The 27,443-nt window shown below is 41.3% G+C and overlaps 3 protein-coding genes across 11 annotated transcripts in view; 2 read left to right on the forward strand and 1 right to left on the reverse strand.

Annotated features, from left to right (window-relative positions):
* Positions 1 to 10,261, forward strand: part of ppp1r9a (protein phosphatase 1, regulatory subunit 9A) — a 47,119-nt gene extending 36,858 nt beyond the window's left edge. The window contains exons 12-21 of one of the 6 annotated variants that reach the window (XM_034600714.1): positions 455 to 549; positions 1,649 to 1,811; positions 1,928 to 1,997; positions 2,210 to 2,266; positions 2,730 to 2,778; positions 2,991 to 3,035; positions 4,374 to 4,493; positions 6,638 to 6,661; positions 6,967 to 7,149; positions 7,631 to 10,261. In XM_034600714.1, the coding sequence (XP_034456605.1) occupies positions 455 to 549; positions 1,649 to 1,811; positions 1,928 to 1,997; positions 2,210 to 2,266; positions 2,730 to 2,778; positions 2,991 to 3,035; positions 4,374 to 4,493; positions 6,638 to 6,661; positions 6,967 to 7,149; positions 7,631 to 7,813 (989 nt within the window). In that variant the 3' untranslated portion in view covers positions 7,814 to 10,261. The remainder of the gene's footprint in view (positions 1 to 454; positions 550 to 1,648; positions 1,812 to 1,927; positions 1,998 to 2,209; positions 2,267 to 2,729; positions 2,779 to 2,990; positions 3,036 to 4,373; positions 4,494 to 6,637; positions 6,662 to 6,966; positions 7,150 to 7,630) is intronic. The other 5 variants (XM_034600715.1, XM_034600717.1, XM_034600716.1 and 2 more) reach the window with 5 other exon arrangements.
* On the reverse strand, positions 3,460 to 26,504 carry pdk4 (pyruvate dehydrogenase kinase, isozyme 4). 3 transcript variants are annotated; one of them, XM_034600746.1, is made up of 13 exons: positions 26,155 to 26,502; positions 25,077 to 25,218; positions 23,053 to 23,124; positions 21,925 to 22,109; positions 21,414 to 21,503; positions 20,997 to 21,074; positions 19,906 to 19,982; positions 19,716 to 19,814; positions 19,391 to 19,504; positions 18,909 to 19,022; positions 18,455 to 18,618; positions 8,045 to 8,049; positions 3,460 to 3,472 (listed from the first exon to the last, which is right to left on the reverse strand). In XM_034600746.1, the coding sequence occupies exons 1-11, from the start codon at positions 26,270 to 26,272 to the stop codon at positions 18,475 to 18,477; spliced, it is 1,233 nt and encodes a 410-aa protein (XP_034456637.1). In that variant the 5' UTR covers positions 26,273 to 26,502; the 3' UTR covers positions 3,460 to 3,472; positions 8,045 to 8,049; positions 18,455 to 18,474. The 3 variants fall into 3 exon arrangements, 2 of the variants coding, with proteins under 2 accessions (XP_034456637.1, XP_034456636.1); XR_004615455.1 differs by lacking the exons at positions 3,460 to 3,472; positions 8,045 to 8,049 and having other exon boundaries at positions 16,817 to 18,618; positions 21,894 to 22,109; positions 26,155 to 26,504; XM_034600745.1 differs by lacking the exons at positions 3,460 to 3,472; positions 8,045 to 8,049 and having other exon boundaries at positions 16,817 to 18,618; positions 26,155 to 26,501.
* On the forward strand, positions 10,948 to 15,047 carry asb4 (ankyrin repeat and SOCS box containing 4). 2 transcript variants are annotated; one of them, XR_004615454.1, is made up of 7 exons: positions 10,948 to 11,299; positions 11,992 to 12,291; positions 12,401 to 12,643; positions 12,744 to 12,991; positions 13,155 to 13,268; positions 13,357 to 13,723; positions 13,950 to 15,047. XR_004615454.1 is itself a non-coding variant. In XM_034600744.1 (6 exons), exons 1-6 carry the CDS (start codon positions 11,008 to 11,010, stop codon positions 13,543 to 13,545), a joined length of 1,386 nt encoding a protein of 461 aa, XP_034456635.1. In that variant the 5' UTR covers positions 10,948 to 11,007; the 3' UTR covers positions 13,546 to 15,047. The 2 variants fall into 2 exon arrangements, 1 of the variants encoding a protein (XP_034456635.1); XM_034600744.1 differs by having other exon boundaries at positions 13,357 to 15,047.
* Positions 26,505 to 27,443: the final 939 nt, after the last annotated feature.

Here is a 27,443-nt window from a genome sequence, read left to right on the forward strand (position 1 = left end):
ATTGGATCTGCACTGATCCGGATGACGCAGCCCATTATGCAATATTAAAAAAGATGGGGGGGGGGGGGCGCGTGACTGGTGGATGATATAAAGGAGACAGTGTATGTGGGAGGTGAGCCCCCATATCTGCTGAGGTTATCGTTTTAAAAAGATTCAGTCTGTCTCATCTGACAGCGTTTCACCGAACAGTCAAGCCTGAGCAGACACTTGATAACTGCCAGCTCACTTAATAGTGTTAAGATGATAGTTTAATTGAGTCTATGTATTTTTAATGGAGTTATTTAATGGGGGGTGTCGACACTGGGACCAGGCCAAATAAAGTGCCTCAAAGACTGAAACAAAATCATGCACAGGGTAGGATTTTTTAAAATGAAATTTTTCAATCACAGTTGTTTTTTCTCTCTCTGTGTGTTGTGTTGTGTGTGTGTGTGTGTGTGTGTGTGTGTGAATCTAGACCTGAGGGAGGGCTCTCCTCACTGCTCACCCAGCAAAAAGAAGAACTACAGAGTGACAGCTACCCGTGACAGCATAAGCTCTACAGAGGGAGAGGTTTGCATTCAAATGCGCACACACACACACACACACGCACACACACACACACACACACACACACACACACACACACACACACACACACACACACACACACACACACACACAGGAGCTTTACTCTAACCGTAACCATAGTAACATCTAGCCTAACCTTAACCCTAACCTAAACCTACCATTAATCTTAATTCATTCAACCCATGAATTTAGATTTTTTTGGTGAATTATACTTTAACCTAAAAACATGTCTTCACCATAAAATCGAATAAGTTACATACATACTTGCTTTTTGTCCCCATAAAGAAGACAAGTCCCCATAATGTGACTGTATAAACAGATCCCCACAACATGAGTATACCTGGAGCACACACACACACACACACACACAGACACACATGCACAAATGACCCTTGCTCAGTGAAGCTTAAATTTACATATTTGAAACAACAGCTTCAACAACGACATCCAGATGTGATGTGGATCGATGTGATGTTTAATCAAACGAGCTCCATTACTCTCATTAGACTACACTTACATTTAACATTCCTTTGATTTCACCACAGGATGTCTAATTCGTGTGTGTGTATGTCTCTCAGCGTGTTTGTGTGTCTTCAACCCCTGTCCATTCCACTTTAGTCTTTTAATGGATTAATTGGTGAGTGCTGCTCAGCCGCACTAATTGCGTCTGCGGTGCTGTCACTACTTGTTGTCTCTCCCTGTGTTATAATAAGGGCCACTGTCGTTTTTTTTTTCCCGGATGAAAGGATACTGCCGTCCCTTAACTCGGCCAGAGCAGGAGTGAGTCCAGATTGGTTTGAGAACAGGATCAGAATTGGCAGGAACACGAGAAGCTTCCAGGGAGAGAGAAAAAGGAGGACAAGGAATTAGAGAATTAGAAACAGTGAAAGTATGTCAAGTGACTTCTCCCAGATTAGTCTGCGGTGCCGGCTGTTCAGATCAAATTTACTTTAATTGGACTTCATTCTTCTTTTTCGCGGGACTTCTTTGAAACCTCTCTTATGCATTTCATTCATTTTCATCCTTCACGATTCTCTTTCTCTGCCTTTCCTCATCTTCTGCCGTTTGCATCTGTCCCCAGGTATCAGAGGGACGTGGCAGTCCAGCACACAGTCGCTCTGGTTCGATTCGTAGTGGGACGTCTTGTGATGGAGGAGCGGTGGTCCTCAGGGGTCCCGGCAGTGCAGAAAGCTCCCCCAGGCAAACACTGCACTCCTCCTCCACCACAGGAATAATCCAGGATGGTGAGTACATAGATGCACTTGCTGTCTATTTATGTAAACTGCATTTCTGTCATTATCATATATCTATAATAGCTATAATTGTGTAAGCCCATTGATCTCAGTGTTTGTGATCAAAGGTTCTCGGTCTCCTGCGTTGTCGAGCCCATCTCACAGTCTGGAGGAGCACAGACAGGCTCTGGACCCTGGGTAAGACCACACACACTGGAACGCCATGTTATCCTTCTGCATTAATCATTTTAAATGTATTCAGCAATGAGTAAGATTTGATAAATGTGAGACACAACCAGGCAGGTCTCCAAGCAAACGTTATTAAAAGTCCGTGGGTGACCAAGCACTTAAAAGATTGAATGTTGTTTAACATCTTATAACATTCAAAGTCAAACTATCTTTTCACTCAGGTCCCTCAGGAAAACCAAAGTGAAGGACAGAGACCCCAGAGCCTCACCTGGAAACAGGTAAATGAGTTACAGTGACCTTTTTATAAGACAGTGTTCTGGAGCAGTTCTCGATGTTTGGATGTACCTGGTGTCATTGACCACATTTACAATAGTCTGAATAAGACACTGCCATGGAAACAGTATTTTCGGAATACCTTAACGCCAATGAGCTCATATTTGGAATAAGTTATAATCAAATTAAGACATGTGGAGTATTCCGACCTTTTTAATCGCATTGTAACGTCCTATCTGAGTTTTCACAGCATTTTGCGACATAGACATATGACAGTTACCAGCTGCTTGAGGACACGTGTCCTCGGTTTGAGTGTAAAAAAGTCAGAATAAGCTCAATAGTTGGAATAAATAATCAATTATTGCTGTTTCAGGAGCTGTTTAATAAAGTGTGGTACAGTAATCATCAACCACTGACCTCTACTTCCCCCTCTCTCCCTCTCCCTCCCTCCCTCTCTCTCTCTCTCAGCTCCACAGAGCCATCAGTCGAGGACAGTCCAGAGAAACTCAAGGCCAAGGTACAAGAAGTTTGGCAGCTGGTGCTTTTAGCAAATAATGATTGACTTGACAGATTCTTGACAGTGAGGACATTAAAAGACACTTTTCTCAGCTCTATGTGATGTAAAGTCACAGCAGGCATATTATCAGACTCATATATTCATACTTAAATATACTGTAAGTTCTACTTTGCCGTTCCACTTTGACGCATTGTGTTATTTCTGTTGAACAGAACTCCCTTACATGGCCGCACTTCTTCTCCTATTCATATTACTTGGTATTGTATTCTTTTGTGTTTTGTTCAATTATACTTCATTCTACTGAAATGGGTGTTGTTACTCTCAGAGGGAAACAGGGTTTAGTAGAAAATGAAATGCATAATTGCATGATTAATTGTAACAAAGATGATTAGTCTGACATGATCCTAAACATCGTTTCTAATCTCCGTAATGCCCATTTTCAAAATCGCATGTTTTTTTGATGAAGTATTAAAAGATTAAAATCTTCCCTAGTGCTCCCAGTGCAAATCAGTTTCATTATGCCTCTCAAATAAGTTATATTTCGTACTAATTCAATAAGATTACAGTTATTAATGGGGGGCATCTGTTGCAGTGTATGAACTTGCAAGAAACCTTTTTCTAACCCTGTGAAATATCAGATGTCGTCGCCTCAGGATTGAAATGGAGATTATTTTTGATCCAGTCCCTTCTTTTCCTCCCAAAGGAACTCTGAGCACAAGATGAACACACATCAGAAGATAAATCAATGCACAATTTATGCACATTCATAATAACATGGAAGGTTTTAAGCAAGGAATCAGCCCAGAAAGCTTAAAGTCTGAACATGTAAGATTAGTCTTTTACCTCAGATGGTACAGAGGCTCAAAGAACCCCCTCAAACTACAGTGTAAAACTAAATGGGATGATTGCTTTAAACTCAAAATCTTGTGTAAATACAATTTTATGTTGCTTCCTGGCCTGAGGGGACACTGTATATTCCACGTGGAGAAAACGAGGAACAAAACAAGTCACAGGAAAATATCGCCCTATTTATAAGTCAGAAAGAGATGTTTTGACCTTTATCTCACAAAGAGACATTTTTGTGTGTCTCACTCTTTCCTCCTCCTGATATCAACAGCTTGTCTCTTGTCCCCTGTTTAAGCACGGATCTTAATGTAATCCCTGTATGTCCACACTGTCCCACACTCATTAGGACAAAGAGACAGATTTGGGGAGTTGGATATCATCCAGCTACATCATCTCTTACCACCAGTTTGAGCTGTGATGGCGCAGCTTAGGTGCACAGCCCCTGTCTTCTTGCACTCTGTCTATTTTTCATTCTGGTTCATGCACAGAGGAAAAGCCCTTAATTTTCTTGATTAATTCACTCCACATTCAGCCTCTCTGTGTAGGAAATAGATTTAACACCCACTTTGATTTAAATTTACAGCATCATCACACTAATGCAACATCGTGTCATTTTTTAATCAATAGCACTTAACAGAAACATCAATAAGAGAGAAGCACTCTGAACTAAATTCAGGCCCAGAGATGGCTGCGTCTCACGATGAGGCTTGTAAGTGTGTTGTTGATTTTATTTTTTTTTCATTTTTCAGGGACCCACTTTGAATGATGATCAGAGCGTCAGCAGCAGCAGCTCGGTGGAGATCAGCGGTCTGCTGGGTGAAGCCAAGATGTCAGGACGCTCGCACACACTGGCGCTGTCCTCAGACGAGGTACACGCACAATCTTACGATATTTTTGATAAGGTGCATTAACAACTTGCAGATGCAGAATCAACGTACGAATGAAAAGTACAAACCCTAAATAAAATCTTTCTGTCGGTACTGAAAGTCCCATTCCAGGAGTTCATTACAAAAGTAGCAGTGGTGAACCTTTGCCTCCCGTTCTTAATTGGCCAAGTATGTGTTCACATACACATTTTGACCCCGGTTTAACATTGCTCTCAGTGTACTTACACATAGATAGACACACATCTAAAAAAAGAGGACAACAAAAACTCAACAAACAAGTTAAAGAATGGTATAGGAGTAAAGAGTAGAGGCAGTGCAAAGATGCATTAAAGTTATAATAATAATACTAACTAGGGCTACGTTGTAGCACTAACGGGCCCGAGCACAGGCATTTTCAAGCCTGTTGCGGTTAGTGGAGGGAGCGATCAATGACCAAGCGCACGTCTCCGCGTTACATGCGTTTTGCGCACTGCGGCAAGGACAAACGCTTCACTTCCTGCGTCCGTCACGTGTTGTCAATCCTTGCCTGCTAATTGCTCATTACGGTCCACGCTATCAATTGCACATCACACTGTGAACATTTTATGTAAATCGAATGATAGTTGTAAAACAAAGCGTACTTCCTGTTGCCAGTAGGTGGCGCCAGCACTATTATTACATACAGACTAATAGATCTGTTCAAGTAGGGGCTCTGATATAGCGTGAGCAATTTTGTGTCAATTGGACAATGTTACAACAACTTAATTATCACACTGATCAGTAGGTGGCGCTATGACCCTGAACTAATATTAATATATGGATGTGTTGGAGGTGGCGCTGTGATTTTAAGTCATGATTTCTGTGTAGATGTCATCAGGCCGGGACTCTTGTCTTACATGTCTAGTTTGGAACTCGATTGGAACAAATATGTCAGAGATACAGAACCTCATGTTTTGATGGCGTGTAATCAAACTTTGATGCCACGCCACGGTCACACCGTGTGACGAAAAATCGATCTTTGAGTTAGTTTTTATCTCCATCTTGTTTAAATGACACTCATCTCAATATGAAGTTGATCTGATGAAAGCCCTACGACAAGTTCGTCAAAGTAAAAAATTCCTGTTTGGTCTAGCATATCTATCCAAGAGACTTATTTGTTTGTTATGAGAAGACACACGTCCCTAATGTTTTTTTATACATGTCCGCAACTCGTGGTGCCGGGGCTGCCCTTTAGGGGGCGCTAGTCAGTTATTTTGCCATGCCCATTCCTTAAAACCATATGAATGTCTGCAGGGGGGGGGCTGTTGCTACACAAATGTAGTTTGAGGGAGATAGACCCATGAACACGGAAGTTACAGCAATTTCGTGTGTCACAGCGAGTCGATGAACTTTAACGCCACGCCATTAATATGGCATTTGACGAAAAGTCACAGTAATCTTATGCCTACATTATCAATGTCTTGAGACCCTTTTGACATAGGTTTGACATGGCTGCGGTCAGTAGATGAGGAGGAATACTTCCAAGTGTAAGACATGCAAAAAACAAGACATTTCCTGTTGCCACCAGGGGGCGCTGTGTTTTTAAGTCATGACTTCTGTGTAGATGTCATCAGGCCGGGACTTTTGTCTTACATGTCTAGTTTGGACTCGATTTGACCAAATATGTCCGAGATACAGAACCTCGTGTTTTGATGGCGTGTAATCAAACTTTGACGCCACGCCATGGTCACACCGTGTGACGAAAAATCGATCTTTGAGGTAGTTTTCATCTCCTAATAATTCACCTTTTGACTCAAAGCACCTAGCTTTGTAAAAATGTAGTCATGTACATGCAAATAAAAACATAGAATTTGCTTCCACCATGTGTTTGTATTCATATGAGGTAGAAGAAATCTGGAAAGGCGTTTTTTATTTATGTCAGTTCCCTAATTTATCATTTTTATAGATACTTCTGACAGAAAAAAAACCATCATCAGCTGCTTTTCTCACATTCTTCTTACAGATGACAAGATGCTGAATGATGAATGCAGCAGTTTATGCTCATTGTATTCAAATGTTATTGGCTGCTGCGGTGGAAGACATTTTCTTGCTGCTCTGTTAACAACACAATCATTTTTTTCTGTTGTTTTCTATGCTGCCACGTTCAGAGTCTGGATATGATAGATGATGAGGTGAGACTGAGGCTGCCGGCCTACAGAGGACCTTTGACTTGTATTTGTGTTTCGAGTAGATGCCATTTGTCTGTGTTTCATTTCTGCATAATAGTATTTTTTGTGTCCCACAGAATTAGTATGTCATTCTTTTTAATATACAGAATACATTTCCCACTGTATTTCCGCTTTTTTATGGTAATATTTAATTTCATCTCAACTCATCATTCATCTAGTTTTCTGTTAAAGATACTTTTAGTGCCTGGACATATAATCTGTATTAAATAGTAACAGTTTTTTTCCCGTCTTTCTTTATCTGTGTTCAGATCCTGGACGAGGGACAGTTGTCAAAGCAGCATCAGTGGCAGAGCCACAGTTTTACAGAGTGGACTTCCCAGCAAGTGGCCCGCTGGCTCTTGGGCCTCAACTTAGAACACCATATCCCAGAATTCACTGCCAAAAACATAGATGGAGAACAGCTGCTACAGCTAGATAGCACTGAGCTAAAGGTCGGTTAAAACTTTGTGTAGTTATACATATATTGTAGTCACATACAGATACAGTAGAGCCTGTAGATATAGTGTAGTATTGTAGTAATGTATTGTATACATGTAATTGCAGTGTGCAGAAATCACAAATTTAGAAACAGAGAATGTAGAAATAGAGCTGCCATTATATATTTGTTTTTGAGGGCAAATGAGTATTGACAAATCTATTTTTAAACTGAAATATTCTAATTAGAACACATATCTACCACGATTCTTAAAAAGATGTACGATCATTATGTTATGTGTTTATTTTAACTGAATATTAACTTTAACTTTGAATTAACGTTATTACTGAATATTGCAGATATATTGTGTATTGTTTTTGACTCTCAAATGTCAATATTGGTATCAGCTTCAAAAATCTAGTATCCCTCAGGTTATTTTGTGACGTAAACAGACGAACCAAAGACACAGGATGCTTAAGCATGCTCTTTTGTTTCAGGCCCTTGGAGTCACTTCTTCGCAGGACCGTGCCCTGATCAAGAAAAAGATCAAAGACCTTAAAATTTTGATGGAGAAGGCGAAGAGGAACCACGAGAAGCTGGAGAAACAACGCGAGAAGCTACGCAAGAGAGAGCTGGAGCAGCAGCAGAAAGATGCGTTCGAAGAAAGCCCGGAAGAGTGAATCAAGCTCACCTTTACCACAGCGCTGCAACTAGTAGCATCGAGGAACAGAAAGTCAGTGGGCCCCACATATGAACCCTGAGGGACGCCTGCTTAGTAGTTCAATAGTTGTCAGTGCTGGAGCTCCACCACAAAAATGTCAGATTGTTGAGTGACTTCTTCACCGAGCAATTTAAACCAAAATGAACAGTTGGACAATAGGATGCTGCCCCTCCTTTCCTTCGCTTTACACCCACCCTGTGTGTTTAGCCATTTAAGAACTCACTCAGTTCTATTTATTTTGCTGTTTATGGCTTGTAAATTGGAATTATTTATCGCATCCAGAGTGAGTCTGTGTTAAGTCTGTTTCATCCTCATCCCTTATCGTTCTCAGAGCCATCATAAAACCTTTAGACACAACGACCATGTACATATACAATGATAAACAGATAAAAATCTGTCTGATGTGCCATTTTGATAGACTTGTGTATATACTGTTCATATACATTGAATCTATTGCTTTGAAGCACACACAGGTCAGTGTGTGTGCATGGAATATACAAGGCAGTTCACATCTCCCACCACCAGGTGTCCACATGCTGCTTACTGTCACTTCTGACAAAGATGACACTAAAACTTTCCAACAGGAACTGAACTGGAAACTGGAAAAACTCTCTCGGTATCTACGAGAACACTGGAAGTGCAAACACTGTAAATGCAAACCACTGCACTAGCTTGTACAGTGCTCCTTACAGTATACATGTACCATAACAATAGCAGTTCTCTATGTAAAAATGGCAACAACATGCTGTACTCATTGGACTGGTTCTAATGGAGACTTCAGGTACAAAGTAATGGTGAAACTCGTAACCTACCAATCCGAACCGTAAAAACAAAAGACAAAACAAGAGAAGAAAAGACGAGAAAAAGAATCATACTGCTTATACGCGTAATGTTGCTTTGACTCTGCTTATAACCTGCTTCTGACCACTTTTTATATCCTCTCAATAACAAACATAATACCCCGTCGCTGCCTTTAGAAATTCTAGTGACGTAGAATTGTCAGAATTCTGACCGCTTCTGTGTGAGTGTTGAGACACATACAGTAGATTACATCCATCTCTGATTGTTATTTTATTCTTTCAGAAGAATCACAGGTCACGTTTACCATGCAAATGACTCTGGAATATTCTTAATAATATTTAAGAATGCTGCCATACACGTGGTTTATCTCTGTGACCACTGACGAATGCAGGACGTGCAGAAATTGTCTTAAAGTTAACCTGATACTTCTGATGTTACACTGGAAATTGCAGCTGACAGATGCAATATAGTTTGAATTTTCTTATGAAACCGCTTCGGTAAGACTTATAACACTTTTTGATTTTACTAGTTAGATGAAAAATATACCTTTTTGAAATTGATTTTGACCTGTGTACTTTATGCAGCTCTTGTTTTTAGGATTATCACCGAGAGACGTGTTCCCTGTGTTACTTCTTTATCATTCCCAGGAATCATTAGGTTTACAGTAATTATAGAGATGCCAGTGTCACCGTGATGAGACACGAAGGCAGCTTTGAGTTTTGCTCCCTTCTGTCTGTAAGGGCCCTGCCTGGTGAACTGTTAACAGGTTAAGAACATGAGGAAGATTTGGGGTTACAGATCTGTTAATTTATTTATTTCTGTATTTAACGAAGCAACTGACTATTGTTTATGATAACTTATACAAAATAAGAGTATTATTAACACCTAATAATGATTTATCCAGAATTGTATGATTACTTCCTTTTTTGCCAAAACCTAATTAAAGCTGTTCATTAGAAATGTCTTAGATTTAAATGGTTGTTATGGAACGACCGCAAGAAGCAAGAAGAAACAGTGATTCTCTCCCATTGTGCTTGTGGTTTTTCCTCTAATACAACCATAGTGCTGCTCCAGTACTACTCCCAATTAAACTGCTCACGGTGTATTCTTATGAAATATTTTGTAACACTTGAACCTCTCTGTGAATACCCCCCTCACTCCTTTTTGACTCTTTTGTATGTATAGTAAAAACACAGAGCAATATGCTGTAAGAATCCTAAAGACGCCTTGTTTTCTATCGTGTGCGGACGCCGTTTGTCCGAGGGCTGAGGAGGCATGAAAGCTCTGACCTGAGCCCACGTGTGTTCCATATCTTTTACTTTATGCGCTTGAACCGAACTCAACGTGATGAAACCCAACGTGTGGACGAGACCCTGGTGCTCCTCGCAGTGTTTTCAGCCATGATGCCTGGAAGGGTTTTTGTCTTCACGTGCGTAGAGAGCAAGCGATAATCAGACTGCTACAGCCATGCTGACTCTCCTCCTTCTCCTCCTCCTCCTCTTTTATTTGTCATTACCTTGATCTCTCTTTTTTTTCTCGTTCTGAAAAGTTTGAAAGGGCAGCTACCTGTCACACTGAATAAAATGTGCAGTCACTGTCCATAGCCTCCTCTTGTTTCTTTTGTTTTCTGTTATCTTTCCTGAGGCTGTGTCTACATAGTTTTAACTGGTCACTTGCCAGCCAGGGACAAACTCCCACACAGCCCCACAGGGTGTAAAATATCCATCCATCTATCCATTTATCTATCTATCCATCAATTCATCTATCCATCCATACAGTCATCCATCCATCTGTCTGTCTATCCATTCATCTATCCATCCATCAATTCATCTATCCATCCATCCATCTATCATTCATCTATCTGTCTATCTATCCCATCTTTCTTTGCTTTTCTTTTCTTTCCTTGGCTTATCTTTCTTTTCTTTTCTTTCTTTCTTTCTTTTATTGGCTTATCTTTTCTTTTGTTGTTTGTTTATTTCTTTCTTTCTCAAATAGCCAAACATAAAGTATAGATCCAGTTCAGTCATATTAAAATGGTTTAATAGAATAAAAGAGAAGTTTTCCTCTCTGAAACTTTTTTTCATGTCCCTTCCGTGTTCACATGACCTGTTATATTAACCATGCGATCATGATCCACCATGCATGAGGCCTTTCTCTCAGCAGAGTGACTGACCTGCAGCCAGCCACATTCAGCTGTAGCTCTCCCATCTCTCCCTCCCTTCCTCCTTTCTATTTATATTCTGCTACATTTCGCTCTAGGACTATTTTCTCCCTCTGACGCCCACCCCCCCGACTTCATTTTTGTCCTCCTTCCTCATACGCCTCCAATAGCTGGGCCTTCCCAGTGTGGGTATGCTTAATTCTTTCATTATCACCATTTGTACATTCATTTTTGATTTACTACATGCCGTGTGGAGAACAGTAGTGTGTGAGCCGGCTGGTGTGGCAGTGAGAGGCCCTCAGCTCATGGAGGAGTTCAGCCCCAGGCAACTTGCTGTCAAGCAGCTAAAGCTAAAGTTCCTGGAGGCTCTGCAGACCAATAATGCCCAGGAGGTCCTGCAGATCCTGCACACTGGGAAGATAGACATTGACGCGGTGCTGGAGGTGGAGGACCCCAGCATGGTCCTGGCCTCATACAAACAAGGTAAGCAGGAAGTAGGGTGAGGGACAACCCCTAACCCTGGTTTAAGGTTGTAACCAGTTTGTGTGCTTGTCATTCTTTACTGAGTGCATGGGCCCAGAGGGATAAACATGACAACTTAGATTAGATGGATATCTGCAATAAAGTACATGTTCATATTTGATAACACATTTTCAACAAGAGTGACACTGAGTAGAGCACGCACCTCCTTGTGTGAATGTTTAGTTCTAATAATAGAAATATAAAAGACAGAAGAAAATGCTTCTGACAAACAAACAAATAAACAGTCTCAGTGAACATGTAACCTCCTTTGTGGAGGATGAAAGCTAAAGTTGATTAAATTAAATTAATTTCAATTTCATTTGTATGGTGCCAAGTCACAGCATGCACTATCTCAAGGCATTTTACATAAAATCGACATAACAAAAACACAGGAGGTTGTCAACACTTTCTGACTACTTCTGCACTGCATCCACTAGGTGGTGCTAAACCCACAGAGATCCTAAGGCTGGGTATTACCACAGTCTAAGAAGTATTGTTTACACTATTTAATTTTAAAAATCTTTACATTTAAAAGAAAGACATGAAGTAACATAAAGACTAAGATATAAATCTGTGTAAGTCAGAAATAATCATCAGCACCTTTAGCCTTTACTGTCACTATGAATCCCTGCTGCTTGTCCACTTCACTGCAGGTTATTGGCTCCCAGGCTACAAACTGGAGACCTCCTGGGCGATGGGTATTCATGTGTGTGTGATGTACAACGCTGTGGAAACTGCACTAGTGCTCCTTCAGGAGGGTGCGGCCATTAACCGGATGCCCAATGGGAAGACGCCGCTGCATGTGGCCTGCGAGGTCTCCAACGCCGAGTGTACGGATTTACTTTTGGCTCACAGGGCAAAGGTCAACAGCCTGTCGCTGAGTGGGCACACCCCACTGCACTACTGCATCACCAGGGAGTCTGTGGACTGTGCCAAGCAGCTCATCTTCAAAGGTCAGGGGGGGAGGATGCATAGGTAGATGGATGTGTGACTTCAATTGCAAATACAGGATATATAAAGGACAAATCAACAAAATAATCCTAATTTCTTTCCCCCATGGAGGTGCAAAAGTCAACATGCCCAGCTACAACAACGATGAGGTCACACCGTTACACACAGCAGCCAGGTTCGGTGTTCCAGAGCTGGTGGCTCTTTATTTGGCCCACGGAGCATCTGTGGATGCAGTCAACTCTTTGCAGGAGACTGCTTTGATTACTGCGGCCTTCTGGACTTTTGATACCAAAGAACAAACCTACAGCGAAGATCACCATTTAGTCTGTCGTCTCCTGCTGGACCACCAAGCAGGTGCGAGGTTCTGGATCCAGAACTGTGCATGATGTTTGACTCATGTTTTTGTGTGCGTCGTAAATCTTTGTTTCCCCGAAACGTTTATTTTCTGCTGCAGATCCCAACCTCCAAGAAGAAGACCATAAAACAGCTCTTCACAAAGCAGCCTGGAACTGTGATCACGTCCTGATGCAGATGCTGCTGGAGGCCGGAGCAGACACAAGAGTCATGGACATCAACGGCTGCGCCCCCATTCAGTATCTCCTCAAAGTGACCGACGTCAGGCCGATGGCCATACATGAGCTCTGCTATCAGCTGCTGCTCAACCATAACGCAGCCAGGATCTACCCACAACAGTTCCACAAGGTATGGACCGAGGTTCCTAAATGATATCAAACAAGAATGGCCCTCAAAGTCCCAACAGTGGCTTTGATTTCAATTAGAGACACAGCATCTAAGATATTTTATATGCTGATAGCAGACGCTCGTCATTTGTGCACAATGTCTTGTTGTGTATTGTTTTGTGCAGGTGCTGCAGTCCTGTTACGATTACCCTGGAGTATTAGAAATTATGGTCAACTCTTATGAACATTTAAACCCCACAAAGAAGTGGAGAGCTGCCATTCCTGATGACTGCTACCAGGTAACACAGGGTGGTGTTATGGATAGTATATTTGTATAAGTGCAGAGCAGTGAAAAAGCTTACAATCATCTTAATTCCTCTTCCTTAGCGACATAAAGACTTCTACGACTCTCTGTTTGCCGTTTGCACCAACACGCCACGCAGCCTGCTCCACCTCACCAGATGTGCCATCAGAGCCAGCCTGGGCGGCCTCTGCCACAGGGGTGTCGCACAGCTTCCTCTGCCACGTCCCATGAAGAAATACTTATTATTAGACCCCGAGGGGATACTGTACTGATGGAGAGACTTGTATTTCCATATTGGCTGCTTTAATATGTCGCTTGAATCCCATGGGCTTTTTGACTGGAACGCGAGAAACCCCCTGTTCCATGAAATTGAAAAAGGAACTCAAACTTTCAACAAATCACAAATCAACTGACTGTTTAACCTCATACACAGAGGAGTTTGAGCTACAGGTGAGAAAATGGCACTTTATTGATGATTATAATAATAATGTGATTGACAAGTAAGGATATCTGCCGGCCTGGCCACATGGAACTGCCACACTTTTCATGACTTGTGTCTTTCTGTCTTTTTTGAACTATTTCTATATTTAAACCTCTGTATAGACCTTATTTGTGTCATTGTTTTTCTACTAATTATCCACATGTGCAGTGTTGTCAACTCTCTACTACAGCGCAGCTTCATACTTCAGAGGATCCAGATCTGCCTGGCAACCGGCCCTGATGCTCACTCTCACCTTCATGCTCTCGTGATTCTCCAGAACAGAACAAACACTCGACAACAGCGCTCCACGAGTGCTTGTTTTTCCAGTGGACTGCACATGTAGCCGCAAATACGGACCGATACCAATTTTCCATCTCCAGTCAATAATGTAATGTAAATCTTACAGCTTTCCAGAAGTACCATACATAACTAGAAGGGCCCTTGCGGAGTGAATACCTCTGCCAAGGCTGATTGGCCACATTATCACCATATTACCTACTATATTACACCAAAGGAATATTTGTTACTGTACAAGAACAATTATGTCATGAGGAATTCATGATCAAATCTGCTCCAGAGGTTAATGGGTTCTTCTTCCTTGGCTTATACCCAACTGTTCCACAAAGTTTCAAGAAAATTGGTTCAGTAGTTTTTGCTTAATCCTGTTGAAAAAGAGACAAACAGGCATACAGGTGTGTCTGACTTCCAGTTTTTTTCTACCTTACTTCAGTACATGCTTCTTGTATATTACAGAGCACATTTGCAGTAGGAAGGGACTTGCTGGTAGGAAACTTTCAAATCCCAACATTAAATAACTTAAAGTAAAGTTGCTGTATGGTTCTTCTGTCATATTAATCCAAAGGCAAACACGTCCTTAGTCTTATGTAAACCTACAGTGTCCAAGGTTCATCTTGACTCTGTTAGTTACCATACTGTGGGTGTGTCGACGTATTTGTGTTACTGCACTGACTTGGTATGTTGTGTTACTGTGTCACAGCATGTGCACAGTTGTACATGAATGAATGCTGACAGAGGATCAGGTTCAAGGCTGGTGACCTTAAAGTGAACCGTCTGTAAAGTCAGACAGGTGCTGCACGCATTGGCCCATGAGCTCAGGCAGCGAAACTGTGGTTCCAACATCGACTCTTAACTGTAAATTAGCAAAAGAGTAAATACTCAGAGCGGTTAATGAATGCTCGTTAAATTGTTTGCTGTGTCTTAAAATATTTTTTTCACATTTTAATAAAAGCCTGGAGCAAAATAAAATGATCCAAATGAAGTCTCTATTGTTGCTGTGCTGGCTTTTGTGTGTGTGTGTGTTCGTGTGTGTGTGTGTGTGTGTGAGCAGACATACTCCAGCGCAGAAACATTGTCTGGATGACTAAAGGGTCAGAACTGACTCTCTGGAATCTTAAAATAAACCACTAAATGTCAGAGAGTTGTCAGGACTAGAATGACACTCAGTGGATCCAACATGGCCCAACAGTCACTTTAAATTCAATCAAGCTGCAGCAAATTTCCAACACTCATTAATATCTGTTCCCTAAATGTGCCAAATAATTTAAAAAAAAATCTAACTGTGTCAATTATTTTCTGAGAAATTGGTGAAATTGTCTAGAAGTACTGCCCACAACCGTACAGCGGTTGTACGGTTCCGGACATATTATTTTCCCATTGATATGAAGTCATTGTGACCTTTGCCTCAGATCACTGAAATCGAATCAGCTTTTAAGAACTTCCCTAAAGACTTGAGATACAATGTTGAAGAGTCCAAAAACAGGTGGTGTGACCACCCAAATCTAATCAGTTAATTTGTAAACAGTAAAAGTGAACATTTGTACTCTTAAGATAACGTGTTCACAAGGCAATAAAGGGTTTAGTGAGATCACTGTGACCTTGACCTTTGACCAATAAAATCCAATCACTTCATCCTTGAGTCGTACTGCATATTTAGTATATAGAAATTCCCTCTTGTCATTCTTGACATATTGCGTTAACAAGACCAAAGACGTGCCAAATTTGAAAGGATTCTCTCAAGACTTTCCTCAGATAATGAATTCACAAGGCAAACTAGGGATTTGTAAGGTTACAATGGCCTTGGCCTTTGACCACTAAATTCTTATCACTTAATCAGCGAGTCCACCTGAATATGTGTACCAAATTTGAAGAAATTCAATCAAGGTATTCTTTAGATATTGTGTTCACAAGCTTGGTATAGACGGCCAGACAACATAAAAACACAATGCCTCTGTCCACTGGCTGCCACTGACACTGGGGCATAAAAAAAAACCTTTCTCACAACGTTCAAGTAAGAAAGAAAGTGAAAGAAAAATCTCTTTGTCCAGATCTGTGCCACAATTTAATGAGTTCTTTCTTGGCCAATGTCCCTTCCTTCCAACAAGTTTCGAGAAAATCCGTTCAGTGGTTTTTGGGTAATCCTGCTGACAAACGAACATTTGGACAGAGGTGAAAACATAACCTCCTTGGCAGGGGAAGAGGAGGGGGTTCCTTCTTTATTCGACACTGACACGGCAGTGTTACTTTTTATACTTTTTATTCTGCTGCCTTTCAGACTGAGCCTAAATAATGCTGTCCTTGTGTTGCTGTCATGCCGATACAACCTCAGTGAGCTGGAAAAGAGAGTTGAGGGCGACAAACAGAGAAAGAGACAGAAGCAGAATAGAGCACAACATGTGGCCACACTAATGAAGGGGCAAAACAGAGCAGGACGGCCTGTTCTCATCCCCCAATGGCAGCCGGCCACGAAAAGCCAACGGCCTGTGTCAGCGACGGTGGCAGACAAACAGAGCAGAGTTTCCTAAAACAATCTGGGGAGGGAGAAGAGTGAGCGGAGGACACGCCACACGGTGCCGTTTACGTAACCCACTGGAAACTCTTTAATTTCTACAGCTCGCACTTCTGTGACAGTTATGAATCCTGACATCTTTCATGTTGCATAAATCAAACAGAGAAGAAAATACAGTCAACACACAGACAATTAACTCTAAATGCTGAAAAACAACAAAGTACACGTCTGAAATAAAACAGGAGCAATCACAATGGACAAACTGCAGATTTTTATTTTCTACATTCACTGGTCCTTTTAGTGATGAAACCTTAAATTCCATCACCGTAAGTGAGAGTTAAAAATACTTAAATTTGAAAACATTACATTCTCAAAGAAACGATTAAAATTAACTATGCAAAGGCTAAACTGAGAAATGCTTATGACTGGTACGTATTAGAGAAACAAACATGTGACATTCTTCGATCTACTCATGCATCAACTGCTCATCCTCTGAGGGTTGAGTGAAATACTTGTTACAGATAATTCAATACAGCTTCAATTTAACCTGGTCTGAGAATCAGTCCGTGTTCCTATAGGTCTCTGCTACACTGAATTCATTTAAATACAGATAACATGCCGCACTAATCTGAGCACGACAGCGTACAGTGCGTCCTATGAGAGTTTTCTGTAGTGCAACATTTAGCATTGAAACCCTCTGACGTGCAGCAAATCACTTAAATATACAAAATGAGCGTCATTAAAAAAAACACTTGGGCCAATGTCATCAAATTACCAAGATTCCCTGTGTTATTCTAGAAAGTTACTCTTGGAGACATTGAAGATTTTCCTGTGTTTTGGTTCAAGACAGTGATTAACACATCAGTTTCCACGCAGGAAACTCATGTGAAAATTCAACTATTCCCATTTCACCTACTCATATCAACTTTAAATATGCTGCTATTCTTTGTTTTGACAAGTCTCCTTTTCTCTGTGTGACTCAACATCCATGCGTTTTTTTTCAATATTTACAATAATTTAACTTTTTAAAATGGCCTTGCATGGGTCCAAGGCTAAGGCACCTGTGTTTATGTTTCTATTGAACAAGCTAATACTTTGACTTTGAGTTTAAGTTCAAAGTGATCAAAGCAAAAATAATGTCAAGCCTCATCACATCACAGCACACGTAACAGATTCTATGTATTTCTCTTATTGTGTTTCTGGACTGCTCCTCTTGTGTAAGAGCTGAAGATGAAATGCAGAAGTTGTTGTTGTGAGAAAAGGACTGACACGGCCACAGGAGGAGCAGACTTCGCTCTCTTTGTCTGTACGCTGGACTTTGAACATGTCCCTGTTCTCATTAGCGCGATTAACTGGGCTTTGTCAAGGCACTGATGCACATTTAACCTACAGCGAAAACACAACTTAACCCAGTAATCTACATTGACCCAAGAACTGTACCAGTCTAAAGAGTGTGAACATGAACAAAAGGACATCAACACAAACAGCTAACCTGCTTTTTTCAACACAGTGAATACTTGTTATTATGGCTAAAAACAAAACAAAACAAAGTGTAGTAAATGAAGCAAAAGCAGATTAATACTTGACTTGTTCCTTCAGCATTAGAGTTGCCTGTAATTGTCATATAATGGGGTTTAATGTGGCGAGCTTTAGCTGGGTTAAATTGTCTGGGGGCTGAGAGAAATAGCTCAGCTCAGGTATTTCACTGCATTTATCTGATTCTTGGGAAATGTTCTCCTTGTAGGGTTCGGAAAGGAATCCAGATTTCATGTGCACAGGTCCACGTCCAGCAGCTCGCTCACAGCCCTCGATGCTTTCTTTCACCTAAAGTACAAGTTTATCCACTTCTTCATTTAACTATTCATACGTCCATACTTTTCTTTACTGTCTTTACTTTCGTCCCGCAGTCCGCCATCACCAAGTCCTCTCGTGCTTGCCCAGTTTCCTTGGCTCCTTGCTGGGCATGCACCAGTCATCGGCCTCTATGCTGGTCTGGTAGTGCCGTAAGGCCGACTTGTTAAAAACAGGAAGTCTCTCCACCGACTCTGAGGACAAGGCCTGGTGATGCAGAGCAGAAGTGATGATTATCATTCAATCTGGATAATTATCACACCCGTTTGCATGAATGAGAGTCTCATCTTAGATTTTTTTTGATGGGACTTTCTCCAAAGTTCTGTGCTTGATTAAATCTGCTTTTCTTTTCTTGATTAAATTATTTTTCACTTAGTTACTCTCCATCAGCCACCACTCAATCAATCCAGTTTGTGTAGTTAACAATACGTTCTTATGTGAACTTTGGCTTTAAGTAATTCTTGACATTGTGTGTCTGGAGGCTACGATGTTCTCACCTTTAAGTATATGACAGCTGATGTGCCGTAGCCCTCCATAGAGTACAGCTGCAGGTCTCCCTGGAAATACTTGGCATACAGGCGGGAGATGGGCAGACCATAACCAAAACCAGCCTGGAGGAAAAATAACAGGGTTGCAGTATTTTTAGGGATTAGCATATAAAAGACCAGCTGCTAGAGACTAATTCACACTTTCCCCTTTCACAATACTGATCCCCATACCCGTACTTTACACTTTGGTCAATACAGAATGCAGATCTGGTACTAATACATAAAAAAAAATTCATAGAAAGTACTGTAAACTCATCTGTAATATCTCTCAGCTGTGTAAAGTTGTTAAAATTACATTTTATCATTCGAACTCTGATTTGTGACATTTGTCAGCAAGTGGAAAATCCGGCTAAAAACCATGTATTGTGAAACTAGGCTTAGACAATCGTCAACGCTGAGGACTGAACAATGTGCAACAGGCTCAGTCTCACCAGAGGTGCGTTACGAGAGTTGTCTTCATGGACGGGACTGGGAGCCGTGGAGTACATGTAGCTGAAGAGATGTTCAATCTTCCTCAGCGGAACTCCGCCTCCTCTGTCTGACATCTAAAAATAAAGAGGACAATGATCCGCTTTGTGTGTCAAGTCATCACAGCTGGTTTTATTTACAGTAAATAACGGGCCTGCATACGGGGCAGGTGAAGGCAGAAGAATTTGTGTAGAGAATGGAACTACAACATGAAGTACTTCAATCAGAGGAATGGTTTGTACAGTACAGAAATCCAGCTCTGTTCTAACTCCCTGTGTCCTCACCGACCTTGATAGTGAGGTCCTCAGCACCCAGTGAAACCCGCACTTTGATCCGTGGCAACGTGGGACTCATCTCGTGGGTCTCGACTGTGGCTCTCATGGCGTTCTGATAGAAAACATGGATTACAAAATGAGTCAGCAGACACGTGGTGGACAAGTAGCGCAGGTCTGGTTTTCAGGTTTGTTTGTCACTTTACCTTGAAGAGCTCAAACAGCATGTGGTAGAGATGGGACGGCACGTAGACAATGTGCAGAGGCTGGCCAGGGTTTTCAGCTGTGAACCATTTCATTATTATAATTACTATTATCATAAGAATACAATGACACTTTTATCGGTTAATGTGCTAAAACTAAACCTTTAGAAAACTAGCAAATAGATGTTTTACATAAATACATATTGGCTCGGCTTATCAGCTGAAAAACAAAGAACAAAGTGTAATGAAAAGCATCAGAGTGGCAATGCACAACCACTCCGCTCGCTGTATAAACCCCAAAAAGACATCGCTAACTCTTTCATATTCTGATTTCATTATGTCATCTTTAATACCATAAGATAAAAAATGACATAGTCTATATAAATAAGCTGTACATCATGTCTCTAGTTTTACTTTGAGTAAAACTTTTAGAGTAAAAATAGAGACAACCCTAAAGTGAGTGCATTACTATACTAAAGAACATCATTTATAAAAAATGTAGCTTCAAAATGATGTCATTATCCTTCCAATTATTATAAGTATTTAGTCCAATAGGAAGCAGAGATAACTTGAAAAATGCATTTAGCCCGATTTTGCAAGATCCACTGAAATCTCTCTTGCTCAAGTATTTGCAGAGATAACTCGGAAAAAGTGTTTTTTCCAGACCATATATTTGTTGACCTTGACCTTTAAATTCAGTGAAAATCCGTCCACAGGCTTTTAAGTTATTGGGAGAACACCCTGCTTCTGGCTATGCTGGCACACAGGGTACATATATGTAAACATGTTTAAATATATAGTGTGCAATTACAGCTGCAGCGTAAGCATGACCAAATCCTTCAATCTCTTTCTGTTTTGGTCACTTTCTCTGCGCTATAACCTGTGAGGGTCGAGGAATGTCTAATGCTGATGCTGGCTCTTGGCAGGAACGACTGAGGGAAACAGACCCAGCAGGCCTCAGTTTAAACAACACTGATTCATCTCAGAGAGTTCAGTTGAATTCTAGCAGAGCACCAGTGAATATTTCCTCTCACACGGATCCTTAGAGCAGAGAACCGAGAAGGATTCAACAAACACACGGATGAAAAACTTACCGTTGATTTCTTTGACCTCCATATCGGGCGAGGTCAAGTAATACTGCTCGCACAGCATCTTTGAAGTCTCATAGGCATCTGCAGAGGGACACAGAGCAAACTGTGGTCACATTACAGCCTGGAAAATTCTATAACTCGTGGTGAACGGGAAATAAATCCAGGAGACGTTACGTTTTCTGCCTTTTAGTGAAGCAGTTAACACATTTACAGACACAAGACTATAACAGCCACATACATCATAATAACCACTTACTCTAAAGACATTAGATAATACTGGAAAAGGGTCAAAGAGTCATGAATCTGCACGAACAGTTAGGGATGGAACGGAGATAAGAAATACAGTGTGTGTGTGTGTGTGTGTGTGTGTGTGTGTGTGTGTGTGTGTGTGTGTGTGTGTGTGTGAGAAAGATGACTCACCTTTTACTACCTCCACGACATCACAGGTGGGGTCGATGCTGCCGATATGTTTGGGATGGGCCGGGTTCACACTGCCGTTGAAGATTAATGCTAAACAGCAGAACAAAAGACACACATTCAAAAAAACAACCAACACAACAAATAGACGCAATGCAGAGCCAACTTTTCTACAAGGTGCATACAAAGCAAAGTGGGGACTTTGCATAGGGGAATATTAACAGTAGTTGACATAATTGACTAAATCTCCTCTTCTCTTGGCAGCAATGTCAGATGCATTTGGTGCAAAAGCATTGCTGCAGGCGGAGTGTTGATGTTGATGTCTTTTATACATCAACTCTTAAACTAATTGGTTAAACCTAATTAGTAATACGATTTAAATTAAACGGCGACACAAACTGTAACAGAGTCCCTTCTGTTTTCACCACACTGTAATTTAATGACGCGATCTGTGAGTGTTGGCAACTGTATTGATTAACTCACAGTCAATCACCAAGTGCTATACAGTACTGACTGTGCTGGTTTATGAGCATGCGTATGGAGATGCGGCTCATGTAGAAGCGGTCCAGGAAGTACTGGACGTTCTGGTTGGTGACGGGGTCCACGCCGAACGCCTCCTTGTACTCCACCACACCCTGGGCCATGGTGGGCACCACGTTGTTGTGCCGGTTCCGGATGTGCACCAAGGTCTGTGTGAAGCTGAGGGCAAAGAGGATGATGGACATGTGAATATCGACGTGCAAGGCATTGAGCACACACGTCTGCTAAACATAGCACAATGTTGTACATTTACAGACCAAGAACACAGGAGAGGAAACCCTTATTCAGCAATGATTTCTGTCCAGTTAGGGCACAGTCACACAAACAGTACGTGAATGAAGCAGTTCGCTTGAACCTGTGCGCTTCCAAATTGTGGGAGGGGGCTTAGGATAAAACCTTTGCTTCCTGTGGTGAAGCAAATCTGCTGCGTGGCTTTGCGTGAAGTTCAACTTTGATGAACTTTGACCCTCGACATTTGTGTATGTATGTGAGACTTCAGACTACAACTTACTAAGTCCTTTTCATCAAGGATTTTGTATTGAAACAATAGATTTCAACACTAATATCAGCCAACATGCACACACAAGCCCACCAAGAATGTACCAATATCCAGCGTCTTGCATTTGAATCAAAGCTGATCCCAGCAATTTGATAACTGACTCGTGATACTTTGCATGAAACTATTTATCTAATTATTATCTACTGTTTACTCTGATCTTGGACAATCTGGAATGTCAAAGCAGCCAAACAGACACATTTGTACAGGCAAATGTTCCACTTATACGAATACTTGAATCAACTGTTTTCAGATCAAATGGCACCAGATGCAAAAATGTCGACACCCTGGAAGTAAATATTGACATACAGGCATTAGAATGATGAATTACTCTTAAATCAACCTTAACCATATAATTGCATGCATGGCTCCTCTTTGTGTTGAAACATGTTGGACTTTGCAGAAACTGCGCAGCTTTAAGTGTAATTAATGTGTGGGTGGCCTTCAGCTGCTTTACAACAAGGTGTGTGAACGGGACAGATGTGTGTGAACGGGACAGCTGTTTTCATAACAGACAGTATGATATAGGAAGTGTCCTTAACTTACTTTGTCAGGACGCTCTTATCATCTGGATCTTTCTCCAAAAAGTCGACAAGCTCCAGCAAGCTCTGTGAATACCTGGTGGGCACACAGAAATACACTGAAACACTCTGTGGTTTATGGACTGGAGATCAGAATGAGAAAAAGCTCCAAACAAATATATAGGGATTTCAATGATCGGAAACTTTAATATCACACTGACTTTCTTTGATTTACTAGACTAGAACAACTGTATAATTAGAGCATAAAGCATTTTCACGTGCTTCAAGACACAGTCCCCCCCCCTTTGGTTCATCGTAGGTTGTTTTATTTTATCTCTTTCCAGAGGGGGGATGAAGAAGAAGACTCCAGTGCTGAGCTCACTGAGTCACGCTCTCGCCTGTGAAACTGGGTGAAAGGTGAACAGCAGTGTGGCTTTGCTTTCACGCTGCTGAGTGTGTCCCTCAGCTGACCTTCAGCTCTCAGTTTTGTATCAAGGCCCGGCCATGCAAGGTAACACGTACATCTTGTCACGGACTATTATGAGACTTCTATTCTCGGGAGTTTTCCAGGGAAACATCTCAGTGTCACCACTCTTTCTCCTCTCCTCTCCTGAACAACATCAACAAGAGAGAGATCGAGTCTTTGGCAGGAAATGAAGAAATGTAAATACTTTAGCGGTGGAGGACTAACACAGACACTACTCTGGCTCATGAAAAGAGAATGATCTGGGTTAAAATACCCAGTAACACAGCTCCATTTTTTGGCTTTTGAGAAAAGCTGTTGAGCTCTTCAAACAAATAGACTGCATTACTAAACAACCCTCACTTATACTTTGCTTTTTCAGGGCTTCTGCAGGTTTCAACAAGTTAAATTTAAGACTTTTTTAGATCTATGTCAAGTACTGAGTCCAACAGAGCTAGCATTCAATGAGCGTCAACACACTTAAGACCTAACTAAGCATTTACAATATTTTAACATATTTAAGACTTTTAAAAGCCTAAAAATTCCGCTAAACTCCAGACTTTTTAAAACCCTGCAGAAACTCTGTTTTTTTTAAAAGGGGCAACTTGAAGTAAAAGAAAGGAGAGTACGGTTGAATCCAATACACAGAATTCACTGGTGTAAAAACCTGTCCCACAAGTCCAGGGTGCGTTTCTTAGAATTAAATTTAAATAATTTCAATCTCTGTTCTATAACAGAGAGAAACACACTCCTGTACTTGATCTTTACAGCCTTTAGATAATGTACATTCTGAACCTTGAACTGTGTCTGTGGGTGTGTATATGTGTACTCGGGTTCGTATATGCTGGTTTAGCTCGACCTGTGTGAGGGTTGTGACCACAAACAAATACAGGTGGATCTCGGTGATGCTGGCAGACACCAAGTTGCATACATTCTTCAAAACTCGGAATCTGTGCTGTATATTCCTGTTATAATGTAAGATGTAAAACGTACACATAGTTGTATTATAAGTTACACAGGCCTATTAAATAAAAAAAGTAATGGGAATATCAAATAGGGACCAGTAGAGTGGCCGGTTCATCAGCCTTATCTTACAATAATAACAAAACAAGATCATAAAGCACGTTCAGTGGCATTGAGCTTGTGAGTGCACAGAGGGCAGGTGGGTGAGGGAGGAGGAGAGAGTGACCTCACACAACCCCAGACAACAGCCACACGTTCATCCCATCAGATAAGTAGGTGACACGCTGAGGTCACCAAAGCTGAGGGAGACGAATGCATACAGAGCGAATGCACAGTCTGGAACCCAGACACTGGTTTATCAGGACCTTTCCTGTGCTGAAACATGGACCAGTCCCTGTAAGACCTTGTGTAACCTGGTAACTTTGAAAATAAATGACATCAGACGCACAGCGGGACTCCCTCGCTCTACAGTTGGTGCCCTTAAGTTCCTCGCCCTTCATTTGACTCTGCCGCTGTAACAGTTGTCTGTCAACTGAGATTGAGGGATTCCCAGACTTTAGAGAGTCTGACTGTGGCACAACAGATTAAATAGAAAGAGGTGCGGCGCAGGCTTGTGACCCTACCAGCTGGTGAGGAGCTTAAGGGATGGAGTGCCGAGGAGCTTGTCTGGGAGGAAATCAATTTCCTTCATGATGTTGGCCAGTCGGACGGGAAGCTCCTGGCGCAGGAACACGAAGGAGGTCTTCTCGCATGCATTGGCCGAGCCTTTGGTCACATGAGGGACAGAGGCAGGGGGGGGAAACAAAATAGCCTTAGCAAGCATTCAACTCTGACCTCAATGTGTCAACAAGGACACTAAAATAAACACAGCAAGGTCATGAAAGCATTGACATCAGAAGAATTAAAGGGGTTGGGCTTTGCAGGAATCTGTTGTGCGAAGTGGTGGACATATCTACATTTTTGATATTTTTGCTGATATAGCAGTAACATGAGAGGTTGCTTGTGTAAAATGCATGAATCAACGTGAGTTTGAGCGGTTGATCAAAAATTCAAGGTTAAATTTCAACTTCCGTATGCGTCTACAAGATCTGAGAAACATCTCCACACTCCATGAACATGTATCTTGTCTGGTGGTCTATCATTGACCTGTGTAGTGCGCGGTCAGCTGTCACCACACACACAAAGAAAATAAGGTCAGTTGTGCAACAGCCACGTGAGGGTGCGGAGGGGGGGGAAGACAACACTGCTTTCAGACATGCACTGAACTCCGAGTAAACTCCTGACATTCTCCGAGCCGAGGCTGAAGTTGGACTAGATTATCCCAGAGAGGCTAAATATTCATTAAAACACTGTTTCGGATTTGTGAAACCTTTATTCTATTTGTGAAAATGGTATAAAGGGAGATTTCACTGTTGTTGTTTTTTTCGCAAATAGACCACATTGGACCAGGTCTTTGTTTAAAAAACACTTCACTTATACTTATACTAATCTGGATAAGATCATCCCAGAGACCTCCGGAAGATATCCGCAATATTGGGTCCGGACTGGATGCATTTACCACATACACAATCTAACAAGCGTTTGCATCAACTCAGTATGTAGATCTAACAACTCCGGATAATGTCCAACTGTGCCCATGGGAGAACACAGCAGGAGATCGTCCGGAGGGCGATATTCACTTACCCTGATAAGTTTGCTTACCGAAGTCCAGGAACTGCTTCATGGACAGGGGCGAAGGGGAGAACTTGGAGAACTTCTCCACTTGCTTCGGAATTCCAGCCACGGAGGCGTTTTTCAGGAGAAACTGAGCAAACTTCATTTTGTCCTCTGCTTCCTCTGCTTGTGACTGTGACTCAGTTCTTTGTGCAGCTCCAGTTTCGGCGCAGTTTTAAAGCCAAAGTTCGTCGTCACGCACAGAAACACTTTGAACAAACATCTTGACGTGAAGTTAGTGTCTCTCCTCCTCCTCTCATGCTGCCAACTTGTTGCTTGTCCTCCGATCACAACTTTACATCAAGCCGCTATGTCTCTGTTTGTGTCTCTGGACGAGGGGGAGGAGGAGTAAGGGGATTGACACGTCAGCTGCAGCCAATGAGCGGGGAGATTGGCCTGGCTGTGGGCGGGTCAGAGTCCTCGCTCACTCTTGTTGGTTCCGGACCACGTTGGAAAACAACTGAATGGTTTGTTACAGCGCCCCCTACAGACAGACTTCCGCAAATGCACATATTAGAATATTGGGTCCTTGAATTTATCTCTTTCACCAAAACCATGAATAAGGAAAATGCAATGGAATTAATCCACTATATAAAATAATGTGATTTAGAAAACAAGCCCAAGCCCTTTTATTTATTTATTTGTATTTATGAATCATTTCAATATTTTAGTGTCATGGCTATTTTGTCTCTTGCTTATTTCTCTGTACAGCTTCACATTATTTGTTGGATAGTATCTTCATTTAAGTGTCATATTTTTTGTACATTAGAAAACTGTGCAATAATAATATTAAAGGTCCCATGTCTGGAGTTGTTAAGTCGTAGCAGCGTTCGTGTGCTTTGAAATATGAATGTCGAAAGAACATGGACACTGTAGAAATGTGTTGTATATATACGTGTTTAGATTGTTTAAACTACACATTAATACCTTTGTCCTATATTTAATAGCAAAGTAAATGTGACAGGCTTTTACATAGTTTAAAATATATTAAAAAAACACATCTTTAAGCTAATATTATTGATTTTAGAACTAATATTTAGGACTCAAATTATGTTCATCACTTTATAAATATTACTAACTCCTTTATCTACTTACTGCCATTTTGTGTTAGTATTACTTTCTCTGTCTCATGTAACATGATTATTTTATCTAATTTCTCGTGTCTATTGACATTTACTATTAAGCTATGTTTTGAATTACTCGGTATACACTTTCTATTTTTATTCAATTTACAATATATGTATACTTTTATATTTTAAGAGTGAATTTGGATTTTT

Source organism: Hippoglossus hippoglossus, chromosome 11, assembly GCF_009819705.1.
Source record: "Hippoglossus hippoglossus isolate fHipHip1 chromosome 11, fHipHip1.pri, whole genome shotgun sequence".
Lineage (NCBI taxonomy): Eukaryota > Metazoa > Chordata > Actinopteri > Pleuronectiformes > Pleuronectidae > Hippoglossus > Hippoglossus hippoglossus.